The sequence below is a fragment of the Hypanus sabinus genome, chromosome 8 (genome assembly GCF_030144855.1).
Source record: "Hypanus sabinus isolate sHypSab1 chromosome 8, sHypSab1.hap1, whole genome shotgun sequence".
In the NCBI taxonomy this organism is placed as follows: Eukaryota; Metazoa; Chordata; class Chondrichthyes; order Myliobatiformes; family Dasyatidae; genus Hypanus; species Hypanus sabinus.
Window position 1 is genome coordinate 132,328,548 of NC_082713.1, and position 17,455 is coordinate 132,346,002.

Sequence of the window (17,455 nt, forward strand, 5' to 3'; positions counted from 1 at the left end):
TTTTTCTCTCTGCCACAGAAATCTTTTGCCACCTGTATCAATTTACCTCTGTCTTCATACTCTACTTCTACTTCCAAACAAGAAATTCTGTTGATGCTGAAAATTTTGAGCAACACGTGCAAAATGCTGGAGGGATTCAGCGAGTTAGGCAGCATCTGTGGAGGGAAATAAACAATGTGATTCGGGCCAAATCCCTTCATCTGAAAGAGAACAGGAGCCAGAATAAGAAGCTGATGGGAGGGGAAGGATAACAAGATGGCAGGTGATGGGTAAGATCAGGTTGAGGGGGAAAGATGCATTAGTGGGGGGAGGGTAAGTCATAAGAAGCTGAGAGTGGACAGATGGAGGATGTAAAGGGCTGAAGGAGAAACTGCAGATTGGGGACCACTTCGTCAGGTATGACTACACATTTCAATTTGACTTCCTATTCGCCTTCTGACATGTCTCCATAGCCGTCTCCACTGTCACAGTGAGAAAGTTAGAGGAACATTACCTCATTCTCCCTGGGTAGCCTCCAACCTTATGGCAAGAACATCCTTTTCTTTAACTTCTGGTAAATGCTCCCCTCCCCCTTTTTTTTCATTCCGCTTTTTGGTTTCCCCTTCACTCTTTCTCGTATTCTCATCCGCCCATCACATCCCTCTCGTGGTTTTCCTTCCTTTGTGCCATGGCCCTTTGTCCTTGTCTATTAGATTCCTCCTTCAGCTACTTATCTCTTCCACCTATGACATGCCAGCTTGTACTCGTTCTCTCCCCCCACCACCTTATACTGGCTTCCTCCCTTTCTGTATCCTGGTATCAAGTTTTAAATTATAGTTTCTAACATTTTCCTAACAACAGCTGTGAAACCAACTGGCCTATAGTTTCCTACTTTATTTCCTCGAAGGACGGAGGAGATGGGAGTTACATTTACTATTTTCAAATCTAATGGAACCCCATCTGTAGCAAGATAATATTGAGAATGTGAAGCCATCACATCCATCATCTTTGTAAGAATCAAGGATAAAGTACATATTGTCAGTGTCCTGCATTGACACTTCACTGGGTTTCACTTCTCTGATGGTACAAATTTTTTGATTCCTTCCCAATCCTACCTTCAGTTCTAAGTAACTTCTGAAATGTTACTTGATTCTCTGTTATGGAAACTGCAATGTTTCTGTTCTGCCATCTCCATTTTTATTCAGTTCAAATTTTTTGGTCTGTACACACTTTTGTGCAGAAGTATACTTTATGCTTTTTTAAATCAGGATGGTGCATTGATTATAATAGTTACCTTCAGCAAAAATCCCTTGTACTTGGAATACTCTCATTAAAAGTGTGTCATTGCATCTTGACTGACTTTGCAGGACCTGAACTTACCTGTTAGTTAACTTTGCTTTCGTGTCCTCAAAATTGCCCCTGTTTAACTATAAAATTTTAAACTTGGCTGCCTTTAGTCCCATCAGATTGCTTTATACTTTTTCCCAAGTGCTTGTTTTAAGTTTCTTCCTTTATTGTACCTTCTGATTATTTTCCTGGAAAGAATTTAATGACTTGCATCTTAAAGATTGATGGAAAATAGATTCAAATTTCACTTGTAAAATTGATTTTGAATAGTTTGAACTGTATATTAATAGTTCTGATAAAGTATGATTAATATCTTGTTTACTTGATTTCTTGTTAATTACAGAAGAATTAGTATTTAGCACTAGGAATAAAATGGCCTGATAATTATAATCAACCACTGCAAATGATCCCTTCTGGGTGTGAATGTTTTTGTACGGCAGTAGTTTTGAATGTTTGATCTAAGCAGCTTTACCATAAGTACAGTGGAAATCTCACACTTGGATCAATCTGTACATGAAAATGCTGTTGTCTGATTTTTAACAGGCAAAGTTGTAACTAAGGAAAAAATTCAAGAGGCGAAAGAGCTCTACAGAGAACATTTTCAACATGACGTTTTTAATGAGTGTGGCTGGAATTATATCCTTGAGGTGGGTGATTCAAGAATGTCAAGAAACAATTTTGTTTCAGCAACCTTTCGATTGTTAGTTCATTGTTCCACTTTCACCCTCCCCACCACACACACCTTTACTTCAAATCATTTAATTATTGCTAGGTTTCTACTGTTGTATGTTAGTCAGATTGCATTATTTTACATGAGCCTTAGTAATCAACCTGAACTCTTTGGTGAAATTACACTTAAAAACAGTTACCTTCCATTCCTGGATGATCTTTCTTGAAAAGCATTTGGGCTCTAAGGTATTTAAATGTTTTGGTTCATCAAACTGTGTACATTTTTTAACTGGCTGCTGAAGTCACAGTTGCTGTCTTTATTTAGTTATGGGTTATGTGCCCAGAATTGGTGCCTTTGCTGATTTCCATGGATAAAAATACTATATTTGTGCATGTTGTTTTTTGGCAGCTTTTATAGAGGCACTTGATGTTGTTGTTGTTTTTGAGGCCATAAGGCAGAGGAGCAGAATTTGGCTGTTTAGTCAATTGAGTCCATTCTGCCAGTCCATCATGGCTAATTTATTGTGAATCCCATTCTGAATCCTTGAATTTTGAGACTGGACAGCACTCTGGTCCTAGACTTTCCCTATATTGGAAACATTCTGTCACTGTCCATTATCTCTAGGCATTTCAATATTTGGTAGGTCTCAATGAGATCACTCTCATTCTTCTAAACTCCAGCAAGCACAGGCCCCGGAACCATCAAATGCTCCTCGTACATTAACCCTTTCATTCCTGGAATCACTCTTAATCTCCACCGGACTCTCTACAGTGCCAGCACATCCTTTCTTAGATAAGCAACCCAAAACTTCTCACTGTACCCCAAATGTAATCTGACCAGTGCTTTATAAAAATCTCAGTTTTACATCCTTGCTTTTATATTCCAATCTTTTCAAAATGAATGCTAACATTGCATTTCTCTTCCTTCCTTCTGACTTGACCTTCAAGTTAACTTTTTGGAAATCCTGCACTAGGGCTCCCAAGTCCCTTGTATCTCTGATCTCTGAATTTGCTCCCCAGTTAGAAAATAGACTTTGCCTTTATTCCTTCTACCAGAGAATGTGGCCATAAACATCCCTACACTGTATGCCATTTGCCACTTCTTTACCCTTTCTCCCAAAATGCCCAAGTCCTTCTGCAGACTCCCTGCTTCTTCAACACTGCTGTTCCACTTACCTTTATATCATCCACAAATTGGGCCACAAACCCATCAATTCTGTCATCTAGGTCATTAACATATAAAGTGAAAAGAAGTGATCCCAGCAGAATACTGCTAGTCACCAGCAATAAAATCTAAAAAGCCCCCTCTTTATTTCCACTTTTCGCCTTCTGCCAGTCAGCCAATCTTCTACCCATACTAGTATCTTTCCTATAATACTATGGTCTCTTGTTAAGCAGCCTTGTGTGTGGCAGCTTGTCAAAGGCCTTCTGAAATTCCAAATGAACATTATCCTCTGACTCTACTCGGTCTGTCATGTCTGTTATTTTCTCAAAGAATTCCAACAGATTTGCCAGGTAAAGCTTTTCCTTGAGGAAACCATGCTGACTTTGACCTACTTTATCATGTGCTTTCAAGTATCTGGAAACCTCGTCCTTAATATTGGCTCAAATATCTTACCACAAATGCCATACTTAAGTTTGCTGACAGTGCCTCTGTCATTTGCTACATTAAAGGTGGTGACAAATCAGCATATAGAAAGGAAGCTCGCTTAATGTCAGTAAAACCAAAAAGCTGATTATTGACCACAGGAGGAGGAAACTAAAGGCCCATGAGCCAGTCCTCATCAGATGACCAGAGGTGGTGAGGGTCAGCATCTTTAAATTCTTGGTGTTATCATTTCAGAGAATCTGCCCTGGGCCAAGCATGCTAGTGCCATTACAAAGAAAGCATGGCAGCATCTCAACTTTCTTAGAGGTTTGCAAAGATTTGGCATGTCATCTAAAAGTGTGATAAACTTCTGTAGGTGTGCAGTGGAGAGTATACCAACTGGTTGTTTCATAACCTGGTAGGGAATACCCTTGAACAGAAAAGCCTACAAGTAGTTGATCTAGCCCAGTTCATCACGGGTACAGCTCTCCCCACCATTGAACACATCTACAAAGATCAGTGTTATAGGAAAGCAACATCAATCATTAAGTATTCTCATCATCCAGCTCATGCTCTCTTCGCTCTTCTGCCATCAGGAAGGAGATACAGGATCCTTAGGACCAGTACCACCAGGTTTCAGGAACAGTTATTACCCCTTAACCATCAGGCTCTTGCACCATGGGATAGCTTCACTCAACTCCACTCACCCCATCACTGAACTGATTCCACAACCTATGAACTTTCTTCCAAGGACTCTTATCTTGTGTTCTTGATAATTCTTGCTTATTTATTGTTGTATTTTTTTTGTATTTGCATAGTATCTTGTCTTTTGCATGTTGATTGCCTTGTGTGCAGATACTCATTGATTCCATGGTATTTCTTTGTATTCACTGCAAATGCCTGCAAGAAAATGAATCTCAGGGCTATTTATAGTGACATATATATACTTTGATAATAAAGTTACTTTGAACTGAAGTCAGGCTAACTGGCCTATTGCCTCCCTCCCTTATAGAGTGGAATGAGATTTGCAAATTTCCAGTCCTCTGGAACCATTTCAGAATCTAGCAATTCTTGAATGATCACTATTAATACCTCTACCATCTCTTCAACAACCAATGTTCGGAATTTGCCCTGCTAGGGGGAAAAAAAATTACTCTTGCTCCGAGGCAAGTGTCAAGGAATGGACTTTACCAGGAAATTTCTTAATTTGTGGAAACAAATGTGTTCAAGGGGAAGCGATTAGATTCTTAGAATGTACTCTGTCAGTTACGTAAGAAATAAAAGGAAGACTTGCACTTCATGATTTGAAATGTCCCAGAGGTATTTGGGTCATAAAAACAGATATGCTCATTAACTAATTTTTCAATTTATGTAAAAAATATTAGCTAGGACACTGGGATAATTCTCCTGCTCCTACAATATTACACAAAAGTGGACAGTTTGTGCCAGTCATCTAGCAACTTTCATCTCATGCTATCTTCCAGCACAAGCACTGTAGTCTTACAAATCTGTGCTCTTCAAGTACGCATCCAATTATTTTTAAATGTAGGTTGTGGAGGGGAGAAACGATACAGTTCTGCCATGCTGTTTATGGGTTGAAAAACAAAATTCTTGATTTCCTCTTAGTGCTACCAGATACTTTAAACCTATTTCCTTTGGTTTTGACCTTTGCATAATTTATACATCTTCACCAAAATTCCTGTCTCCCTTTAAGCTCAAGCAAATACTTTCCTGTTTTTCACTTCTGATTCTCTTCTGCACCATCCAATGTAGTTGCATTCCTTCTGTAATGAGTCTGGAATTGCATGGTACACAAGCTATTGGTTAGCTTAACTGACCTGAGCTAATTTCTCAGCTGATAGCAATTACATTTGTCACTTTAATTTCTTTATTCCGTTTGTTCTGCCGTAACTAGAACTAGGGGACATAGTCTCAAGATTCGGGGGAGTTAGATATAGTACAGAGGTGAGGAGGAACTGCTTTTCCCAGAGATTGGCGAATCTGTGTAATTCTCTGCCCAATGCAGCAGTGGAGGCTACCTCAGTAAATATATTTAAGACAAAGTTGGATAGATTTTTGCATAGTAGGGGAAATTGAGGGTTAAAGGGAAAAGGCAGGTAGATGGAGAAGAATCTATGGCCAGATCAGCCATGATTTTATTGAATGGCAGAACAGGCTCGATGGACCAAATGGCCTCCTCCTGCTCCTATTTCTTATTATCTTATAAGAATCATCAGCTATACAGTTAGTATCTTGGTTCTTTCACACCATTCAGTACATAAGAAATGGCAGAATGTTCTTTAATTGCATCTCCTAAAATACGTTATCCCATAATCAAAATTAAATTTCAATTTCTTGTCTCCTGACAAACTGGAGACAGTTTGCATCTTTCAGCAGGATTCTGTCAGTACTAAGTTAGTGATGTGGATCTTTTATTCAAATAAGGGGACAAATGGAATCAAATTTAAAGACATTTTGTCAGTCTAGATTTTATGCTAAGCTCTGAAACACAGCTCCCTTGCACGCTTTCCATCCTTGCTGGGTTGAGCGTCGAGCTAGCAACTCGACCTTGTTTTATATAAAAAAAATGTTGAGAATGCTACAGAAACACCAGATAATGAGCAATCAGCAAAAAGCTCAGTGCAAAAAGCTTGTCATGACGGCACCCGGATGACGCCACCAGGAGTTAAGGGCATTCTTCTTCCTGAAACACAACCTTTCTGACTTTAGGGAAAAATGCTACGAATTGAGCCACTACTGATAGCTGAAAATAACTTACTGAAATGGTTTAAGATTACTCGTTCTTGTGCATTATAGTTTTGAGCTGTTTATTCTTTTGGCTTCTTGCAAAATCTTATCACTGTCAGTTGAGGGATATATATTAGCCAGGACACCTAGCCCTCAGATACTGACATCTCCTAGGTTCAACTTGGGGATTCAACAGGACATCAGTTCAACTTCTAACCTAAAAGTAAGCACTGTCAGAAGTACAGCATTAAAGCTATGGACATGTTTAAAATGTTACATGCAGTGATTAGTATCCATCATCGGTGTCTTTACAGTAAAATTTCTAGCACAGGCATAGGATGTAATAACGTCAAGGAGTACGGGTAATAGAAGCAGAAATAGTCTACTATTTCTCTGCACTCCACCATTCAGCATCATGAGTTTATCACAACTTTCCTGCTGAAATGCCATAATTCTTTGATTGTCTTTTAATATCAAAACAGTCAGATGGTACATCTTCTTGGATAGAGAATTCCAAGTATTCATTGTCTTCTGAGTTAGACGGGTTTTTCTCTTCTTTGTTTTAAATGTCCAGCCCCCATATTGTGAGACTGGCCACTGATTCTTGGTATCCCAGCTTGGGGAAATAGCATTTCACATATGCCACTTTGAACTCCATAAAAAATTTGTACATTTAACTCTACAAAGAAAAAAGCCTTTTAGCCCAACTCATTCATGCTGACCAAGACGCCCATCTAACCTTGTCCCAATTGCCTGCAGTTGGCCTATATCCCTCTAAACTGGGAAGTTCCCAACCTCTTTTATGCCATGGATCCCTGCCATTAACCGAGAGGTCCATGGATCAGGAGTTGGGAACCCCTGATATAAGCCTTTCTGACCTATGCCCGCAGGTCTGGAGAAGGGAGGCTGAATTCACCTAATCCCTTCTTTGTGACAACCTCATCATCAATCTGGTGAGCTATTGCTGTACTATTGTTTGAAGTGTTTCCTTCCTCAGACAGTGTACTTGCATTCTCTGGTCAGAAGGCAACATACTGTTTTGCTGTCTTTAATTGCCTGTGGTATGTGGATTATAACTTGTAGTAATTTGTGTGCTTAACACCTAGGTCTCTCTGTGCACCATCACCTTTTAATCATTTTGCTTCCCAAAACAGATATTTTTTGAAATCTTTAGTGAACACAATTCCTGCAATATAGAGAAGTGCTTTTGAGGATGGTTGCTAGATGATGATTTTGTGTTGTATAAGAGACATGCTAAATCATCCGTGATACTGGGGAAAATATTTTTAGAAGGGGAAACAATGTTTCAATAACATTGAAGAGGAGGTTGGGGTGTTGCAAAGTTTGGCAGAAATGTGTATTTGAGGGAGCTGAATTGCACTCATGTCCAAAGAGAATATTGGTGTCTGCAATGGGAAAGAAAGTTTGATCATTGGGAATTTACTGCAGTTATCAAATCTGGTAACTTAGAGTAGAAGAAGCTGAGAAAGTTTTTAACCACAGCTTTCTTTTTTTCTCTCCTGTCCAGGCAAATTTCCAAACTATTTTGTTTTAATTTTGGTTGTTGCTTTTTTTGGTCAGTAAATGGAATGAATGATGTTGCTGATGGGGTGGGGGGGAGGGGGGGGGGGAGTGTTGTATTTCGCTTTTCAATGTTTATAGCCAGCATTTTTCATGAGGGTTCCCATAGTGTATTAAAATGTACTAGATTTGGATTTTATTTTAAAATGCTGTTACCTTGCTTTTCGATTATGATTTTCCATTATAGAAACATGATGGTCACCTTCCAATAGAAATCAAGGCTGTACCTGAAGGAAGTGTCATTCCACGGGGAAATGTTCTCTTTACAGTTGAAAATACAGATCCTGAATGTTATTGGTTAACTAATTGGGTTGAGGTATGTATGCAGTTTTTGTTGTTTTGGGCTGAAAAATATTTGCAGCTTCCAGATTATTGTAGATATTCCCTCAATTGTACTGTATTTTGTTTGCACACCAAATATTCTTTTGTGAAGTGAACTTGTATTTCCTTCTTCTAGACTTGCCTTGTTCAAACTTGGTATCCAATTTCTGTAGCTACTAATTCCAGAGAGCAGAAGAAAATTTTGGCCAAGTATTTAATGCAGACTGCTGGTAATTTGGATGGACTAGAATATAAGCTTCATGATTTTGGCTATCGAGGTGTTTCCTCTCAAGAGGTAAGATATTTATTTTTCTAAAAGAATTGGAACTGAATAACTAGAGGCCTAGCCAAGAGATCAGCCAGATGAACAAATTGCTTGAAGTTTTAAATTCACTAAGGTTATTTCCATTTTGCTTTCAATACCAAAGGGTGAATTGTAGATTTAAGAATTGTTACGTAGGTGTGAAGCAAGAATGACGATAGAATAGTCACGTTCTTGTTCTAAGAGTCAAGATATCAGTAGGGCACAGGATTTTAAGAAGAAACATAGTTGGGATAAGACTCATGGCAAATTAACTTCCTTGCTCATGCTGAATGTTAACACAACAGGATACATGGGACTCCAGATTACTTCCAATTAATTGAATCTGAATTTATTTATTTAAAGTTGGTCTATGCTGATATTAGTGCTTTTTAAATATGAAGTTACATAGCAGAACCACTTGATCCTGCTCTACCATTCAGTAAAGATTATTTCCGATGATGAACTTCATACCAACATCCCGTCCCCATATTTCTTGGTTCGCAAACCATCCAGGAATGTCTTGATCATTAAATCAGGTGAAAATTGAGTGCAATTAAATGCCAAACTACCTCGTCACTCTGAGGTGAAGAATTACAAATATTCAGAGTCTCTTTGTATGAAGAAATTTTTCCTTGATCCAGACCTAAATGCAATCTTTAATTGGAAACTATGGCCGGTAGTCAAGATAACTGAACAAAGGTCACGTCCTCCTTGGATCTGCCATTCTGAGCTTCCAAGAATTTCTGTACATCTCAATGAGGTTGTTATATACTAGAAAGTAGAGGCTGAGTGCATTCTACCCGTCCTCATATGACAAGCCCACTATCTCAGGAGGCAGTCTTCTGAATCTTATGCTACAATATCTCAATGACAACTATCCTCTTAGATAAGGAGCCCAAAATTGCTCGTTACACTGAGGACCAGCATAAGAATATTAAGATGTTTTTCTTATTATATTCAAATCTTCTTGCAGTAAAGGTTAACATACCATTTTATCTGTTGCACATGTGATTATTGCACAAGGACATACAGAATTTTTTAAACATCAGAATTCCCAGCTCTCACTGTTTTAAAGCAAGTGTCATATTTTGTATGCTTCGGTATGTTCGCCCAGGTGTCATAATAGAAGTTCTCCTTTTAGACGGCAGGAATAGGGGCATCTGCTCATCTAGTAAACTTCAAAGGAACTGATACAGTTGCAGGAATCACAGTAATCAAGAAGTATTATGGAACAAAGGACTCCATGCCAGGCTTTTCAGTGCCAGCAGCAGAACACAGGTAAATCCCTGGATAATTAAACTTACTTTTGTATAATAAATGTTTTATAATGTGTTGTGAAGGAAATTTGACTTTGAAACTGCATATGTGGTTACTATAAGATTACTATATAATCTATATATTATTGATCTAAGTGAGTATTCATATTTGTGGACATCGCTTCATCATTTGAATCTTGAAAAAATACTTGTACTCTAGCCAAATTGTTATATTTAGTTGTTTTGCAGTTCAATTTATTTTGAATTTTCATTTATGTTCAAATTTTAAATCCTCAGAGCAGAAATGAGTTCTTATGATGTAAAAAAAAGTTTGTGACCCTTTTGCTGTTACCTGGTTTTCTGTACTCATTAAACTCTTGGGTAACTCTTTACCCAATTACTCATAAAATGTGGTCTGATCTTCATCCAAGTCACGATAATAGATGAACCAAATCTGTCTAAACTAATAGCACACAAACAGTTGTACTTCTCATCAATACTGAGTATACAATCACAGTCTAGGTTCAAAAAAGTATATGAACCTCTGGGGTAATGCTTCCTACAAAAGCTATTTGGAGTCAGATGTTTTGATCAATTAGATGAGATTGCAGGAGTGCCCTGCCCAAAATATAAAAAAAACACATTAAAGTCAGGGTACTGACAGAGCGTGCTTTTGAAAAGATGTTTATGTGCAAAATGCCTTGATCAAAACAACTTTCAGGGAACTTTTAAGAGATGAAAAAGAATCCAAGGATAACAGCAAAAGACCTGCAGAAATCTCTAGAGCTTGCTGCTCTGTTCATGTGTCCACTATAAGAAAAACACTGAACAAGAATGGTGTTCATAGAAGGACACCACAGAGGAAACTGCTGCTCTCCAAAAAAACACTGCTGCACATCTCAAGTTTGCAAAAGACCACTTGGATGTTTCACAACACTCTGGGATAATGTTCTATGGACAGTTGAGACAGAAGTTGAACTTCGGGCAGAATTGCATTCTGCTTTGCTGCCTTAGGGCCCGGACAGCTTGCAATCATTGAGGGAGCAATGAATTCAAAATTGTATCAAGGCATTTTACAGGAGAGTGTCATGGTAGCAGTCCATCACCTGAAGCTTAATTGAAGTTGAATGATGCAACAAGGCAATGATCCGAAACACAAGAGTAAATTAACAACAGAATGGTTTAAAAAAGAAGAAAATTTGTATTTTGAAATGTCCAGGTCAGAGTCCAGATCTTAATCCAATTGCATGACCTGAAGAGGGCTGTTCATGCAAGATATCCCAGAAATATTGAATAAACTGAAACAGTTTTGTCTAAAGGAATGGTCTTTAAAATTCCTTCTTGCTGTTGTGCAAGTCCTTCCAGCAGTTACTGGAAACGTTTTGTGGAGGTTATTGTTGCAAATGGAGGTTCTACCAGTTATTAAATATAAGGGTTTATGTACTTTTTCCAGCCTGGACTGTGAATGATTGTGAACAATGTGTTCAATTAAGACGTGAAAAGTATAATTTTTGTGTTATTAGTTTAGGCAGATTGTGTTTGTCAATTAATGTGACTTAGATGAAGATTAGGCCACATTTTATGAGTAATTAATGCAGAAAGCCAGGTAATTGCAAAGGATTCACAAACTTTTTCTTGCAACAGTAATTACTCCATTTGAGATTTACATTGAGAGCTTCTAAGAATATTATTGTACAGGTTTAATATTCTCCATGTTGTATAAACTTCAGTTATGGTACCAATCTCTGCAACAGTCTTTAAGAAATTGGGGTTTTGATCACTTTTTATCACTTGTTCTTTACTTAAAAACTCGTCAGTTTATCCAATGAAGTTCTTTTAGATTCTAATTTAATTTCTTGCTTTCACATAATTTGTTTGTATTATTGGGTCATCCTCTTCCTGCATGTGTTGTGAAGAGCTAAATTTTTGGTACCTTTGTTGCGTTCAAAATATCTGTAAGCAGTTGACAAAATGAAGTATTCCTAAATCACAGCCCAACTGTTATGTAGAGAACTTGACAGACAATTTATGCCCAGTAAGTTCTCATAAACACCACCAAAAGTAGTGTGATAATGACCAAATGATCTGCAAGTAATGTTAAATCAAAGTAAAATTACCAGGTAACAGGAATAAATGGTGCCCTGTAATTTTTTTTCTGTGTCCAGCTGAGAGCATAAAATAATCAACCTTAGATAAAATTGAATGAGATCAATGTGACATCTCATCAGTAAGAAGACGCCCTCATTACACAGTGAATAGTACATCCAACTTAGGGACAACTTGTACTTACAAACTGTGGAAGGAGAACACAGTCCGCCATTTTAAGTCATTGCCATTGACACTGTATTTGTATTTGGCTTAGATTTTTCTTAGCCAGATTCATCCTGATCCGGTCCCTTCTCCCCCTGTTCCGGTTGGCTGGTGGCGCAGTGAGATCAGCGCCAGGCTCGAGAACGGAGGTTCCCGAGTTCGATCCAGTGACAGACCGCTCCCGTGCCGAGTTGATGTCAATCCAGTGACACCCGTACCATCCGTGCCAGATTGATATCAGGCTTCCAAGTCGACCTTGTATATAAAAAAAAAACACTGCCACCTCCAGTTGAAATTCCCATGCGGAATATTGTGGAGGATCAAATACCCAAACCCAGCACAGCCCCCACTTGTCCCATTTAACCTGTCTCACTGCGGTGGTCCTTAGGACCCAGTGGAGTTCAGGACCTACTGCCCACAGTGTTTCTGTTCCATTGACGGGATAGAACAATGGGATCGGGAAGCGATCACGATTGAAAATAAAGTGGAAATAAAGCATTCGGAAAGAGATGAAATGCCATCGGTCATTGGAAAGGCGTTGGGCTACAGTTGGTCAACGATCGGAACAATTTTAAAGGATAACGTGAGGATAATGGAGCATGTGAAAGGCCTTGCCCCAATGAAAGCTACAATTATTACGAAGCAACACAGTGGATTAATTATTGGAATACATACATTTCTTAAGCGTTTTATATGCATAGAAGGGTAAAATATATACTATATACTAAGACAAACATTTGACTAACTGATGCTAAATAATACCGGATGTACTTGTTCTGACTTACATACAAATCCGACTTAAAGATGGACCCAGGAATAGAGCTCGTTCGTAACCCGGGGACTGCCTGTATTGATACTTGTGGTTAAATCTCTGGAGTAGAGTTTGAATGAGTTAGATTCTGACAGGCTAACTATTACCAACTGAATCAAAACATAACTGAAAATGGCTGTTACCCAAACCTTATGTTCCATGTGTCATCATTTTGAGGATTTCCTTTTTAACCTAACAGGAAAAAACAAGTGAAACTAAGTAAAAGCCAAATTTGCTAACAAGTAATTCTGACAAAAAAGTAATTAGCTGTGCTCAGGAATTATTTTTTAATTTGTATTCTAAAGCCAAGGCTACATTTAGGCCATTTTGTTTTTGTTTATATGTCATAGAATTTCTTTTAGCTATAGGTGCTTTATGGTTATCATTTTATAGTTGTATACCTGTTTATCATTTGGGTTGCTTCTTGAATAGTTTCTATATTTCCTTTCTATGAGCAGTACAATTACAGCATGGGGAAAAGACTGTGAAAAAGATGCCTTTGAACACATAATGAAGAAGTTTTCTACTGTGCCTGTATCAATTGTCAGTGACAGTTATGATATATATAATGCTTGTGAAAAAATCTGGGGTGAGGACTTAAGAGGTTTGATAGAAGGAAGGAGTCCTGAAGCTCCACTCATTATTCGGCCAGATTCAGGAAATCCACTTGATACAGTTTTACAGGTAACTTGTTTCTCTTCTTAGAATATAGTTTCTAGTTTAGAGGTGTTTGAATGAATTGAATATCTCCTAAAAAAAAAACAATTGTGCTAAAATTACAAAGCATACATCAGAAGTATATAAGATAAATTGGGAAGGGCACATTAAATACATCTATGTGGGAACTGAAATGGTAAAATAAAACATTTTATATGGAAAACTCTGATAATCTGGCACCTTGGGATTTTGTTAGTTCTGAACTGGCATATTTTCAGGACTATTGGATGTTAATCCCAATAATACACAAACAATTTTTTTCTGCAACATTTGTGCATGGTGTACAGTAATACAAATTTTCAAGTGAATCCCAATTAATTTAAAGGGAGTGCAAAATATACAAGTGCTCTGGACCCTGGTTCTACTTGCACCCTATCCATGTTCACGATTCCTAGTGCTTCAGGCTCATACCTAGCTTATCGTCTGGATCCTGGCTGCCCTGCTTGCCCTCTAGATCTCTGCCTCACATACTGTATTAATAAGTGAACCAAATGCCAGATCATGAGAATTTCTGACTTTTGGGAGATTATTAGAATTTTATTGTAGTTTGTATTTAGAAATATAATTTATATATTTGATTTTATAAGAATTTTAGTTAATCTTGGTTGTTTTGGCTGACAAGGATCCACTTGCTGTTTGACGAACTCCAATTGCACCTGAAATTGCTTTTTAAAAATAAATTTCTGTAAGCAGATTGCTATTTGGTATGCTCTAGAAATGAAACAGAAAGCAGGTCAGAACTCAACCTACTAAACAGTTGATTATATTTTTGGAGTAACTAAGTGCTTCTTAAGACGAGCATTTCAGCTTAAAGTGTGAGTATTCAAAGTAAAGTGAAGCCAGATCTTGACTTGTTGTGTAGGGATTTCCTATACGGTCAAATTCTGCATTTACAGGGACAGGAGCTACATAGCCTGGAAATGGGCTCTTCTATCAACTCATCCATGCTGACCAAGTTCCTCAAATGATCTAGTCCCCTTTGCCTGTTTTATGGCGTGTGTTCCTCTAAATCTTCCGCATCTGCAATTCCCAAATGCCTCTTAAATGTATCTGCCTCTGCTACTTTCTCTGGCAGGACATTTCACATATCCTCTACTGTCTTGTGTGGAAACAATTGCTCTTCAGGTTCTTTCTTAAATCATTCCCCTCGCTTTAAACCTATGCTACTAATTTTGGACTCCCCTGCTCTTGGGTTAAAGATTTTATCTACTCATCTTGTGTAAGACCATAAGACATAGGAGCTGAATTAGGCAATTCAGCCCATCGAGTTTGCTCCGCCATTCCATCATGGTTGATCCTGGATTCCACTCAACCCCATACGTCTGCCTTTTCACCATAACCTTTGATGCCATGACCAATCAAGAAACTATCAATTCTTGCTTTAAATATACCCACAGTCTTGGCCTTCACAGCTGTCTGTGACAGAGCATTCCACAGAATTACAATTTTCTAACTATAAAAAAAATCACTCCTTTCCTCTGTTCTAAAGGGTCACCTTTCAATTTTGAGGCTGTTCCCTCTAATTTTGGACACCCCTACCACAGGCAACATCCTCTCCACATCCACCTTATCTAGTCCTTTCAACGTTCGGTAGGTTTCAATGAGACTCCCCCACATTCTTATACATTCCAGTGAATACAGGGCCAAAGCTGCCGAGCACTCCTCATATGGACTAGTGTCTTATAAAGGATAAGCATGATTTCTTTGTTTTTATTCTACTCCCCTTGAAATAAATGCCAACATTGCATTTATCATCTTTATCACAGACTCCATCTGTAAATTAACCTTCTAGGAGTCTTGCACAAGGACTCCTAAGTCCCTCTGCACCTCTGATGTTTGAATCTTTTCCCAATTTAAATAATTACACTTTTTTTTCCTTTTACCTAAATGCATTATAATGCATTTCCCAAAACTGAATTATCATATATTTACCACACTTTTTGCCCGTTCTTCCAATTGATCTAAGTCCTTTTGCAGCCACATTTCTTCCTCAGCGTTATCAATCCTCCACCTATCTTCATATCATCTGCAAACTTTGCCACAAAGCCATCAACTCCATAATCTAAATCATTGGCAAACAATTTGAATAGTAGCGGTCCCAATACTGACCCCTGAGGAACACCACTAGTCACTGGTAGCCAATCAGAAAAGGCCCCCTTTATTCCCACTCACTGCCTCCTGCCTGTCAGCCATTCCTCTATCCATGCCTGTATCTTTCCTGTAATACCATGGGATTTTATCTTGTTAAGCAGCCTCGTGTGGCACCTTATCAAACACCTTCTGAAAATCCAAGTAAATGACATCCACCACCTCTCCTTTGTTTACCCTGCTTGTTACTTCCTTGAAGAATTCTTAACAGATTTGTCAGGCAAGATTTCCCTTTATTGAAACAATGCTGACTTTGATTTACTTTGTCATTAGTCTCCAAGTACCCCAAAACCTCATCCTTAATAATAGATTCCAATACTTTCCCAACCACTGAGGTTAGGCTAACTGGCCAAGAATTTCCTTTCTTTTTCCTTCCTCCCATCTTAAAGAGTGGAGTGACATTTGCAATTTCCAGCCATCTGGGACCATGCCAGAAGCAAGTGATTCTTGAAAGATCATAACCAATGTATCTGCTATCTCCTCAACAACCTCTTTCAGAACTCTGGGATGTAGTTCATCTGGTCCCCCTTACTTGTCCACCTTAAGACCTTTCAGTTTGCCTTGCATTTTTTCTCTTTGTAATGGCAATGACATTCCCTACTGCTCCCTACTGCTCACAGACATTTGGCACACTGTTAGTGTCTTGTTTCTTTGTTCCCCATTACTCGTCATCAGCATCATTTTCCAGTGGTTCAATATCAATTCTCACCTCCCTTTTACTCCTTCACATAACTGAAAATAACTTCTGGTATTATTCATATTATTGGCTAGTTTGCCCTCATATTTCATCGTTTCCTTTCTCATGGCTTTTTTTTAGTTAACTTTTGTTGGATTTTAAAATCTTCCTAATTGTCCATATTCCCACCCATTTTTGCTACATTAGATGCTCTTTCCTTGGCTTTTATGTAGTCCTTAACTTCCCTTGTCAGCCATGGTTGCCTAACCCGGTCATTTGAGAACAACTTTTTCTGTGGGACATACCTATCCTGCACCTTGTGAGCTATTCCCAGAAACTTCAGTCACCAACACTTTGCCTTCATACCCGCTAGTATCCCTCTCCAATCCTCCTGGGCGAACTCCTCCGTAATTCCCTTTATTCCATTGCAATACTGATACAAATTGCAGTATGAATTCAATCATATTATGATCACTGCCTCTTAAGGGTTCTTTTACCCAACACACAATCTAAGGTGGCTTTTCCCCAAGTAGAGTCAAGCACAAGCTGCTCTGAAAAGCCATTCAACGAATTCCCCCTCTTGGGATCTGACACCAACCTGATTTTCACAATCTCGTTGCATATTGAAGTCCCCCGTTACAATTGTGATGTAGCACTTATTTCATGCCCATTCCAGCTCCCTTTGCAATTTCAATCCCATATCTCGGCTACTGTTTGGCTATAGCTCTAGTAAACCTGCCCACAATGATATTGGTACCCATCGGATTCAAGTGTAACCTGTCACTTTTATGCAGGCCACACCTGCCCCAGAAGAGTTCCCAATGATCTAGAAATGTGAATCACTGCTCCCACTTCAAATCTTGCCCTTGTGGTTTTATAAACCTGTACAAATTAACCCCTCCCCAGCCTCAAGGGAGAAATTATAGCCATTCCAGCTTCTGCTAAGAACCTATGCCCTCTAGAGCTAGTAACTTCCTTGTGTATTTTTTTGCGCCGACTT

General features: G+C 38.5%; 1 protein-coding gene across 1 annotated transcript in view; it reads left to right on the forward strand.

Annotated features, from left to right (window-relative positions):
* nampt1 (nicotinamide phosphoribosyltransferase 1) overlaps positions 1-17,455 on the forward strand; it is a 52,833-nt gene that overhangs the window by 25,542 nt on the left and 9,836 nt on the right. The window contains exons 3-7 of the mRNA XM_059977858.1: positions 1,870-1,973; positions 8,100-8,228; positions 8,370-8,528; positions 9,679-9,815; positions 13,373-13,598. Of these exons, the coding sequence (XP_059833841.1) occupies positions 1,870-1,973; positions 8,100-8,228; positions 8,370-8,528; positions 9,679-9,815; positions 13,373-13,598 (755 nt within the window). The remainder of the gene's footprint in view (positions 1-1,869; positions 1,974-8,099; positions 8,229-8,369; positions 8,529-9,678; positions 9,816-13,372; positions 13,599-17,455) is intronic.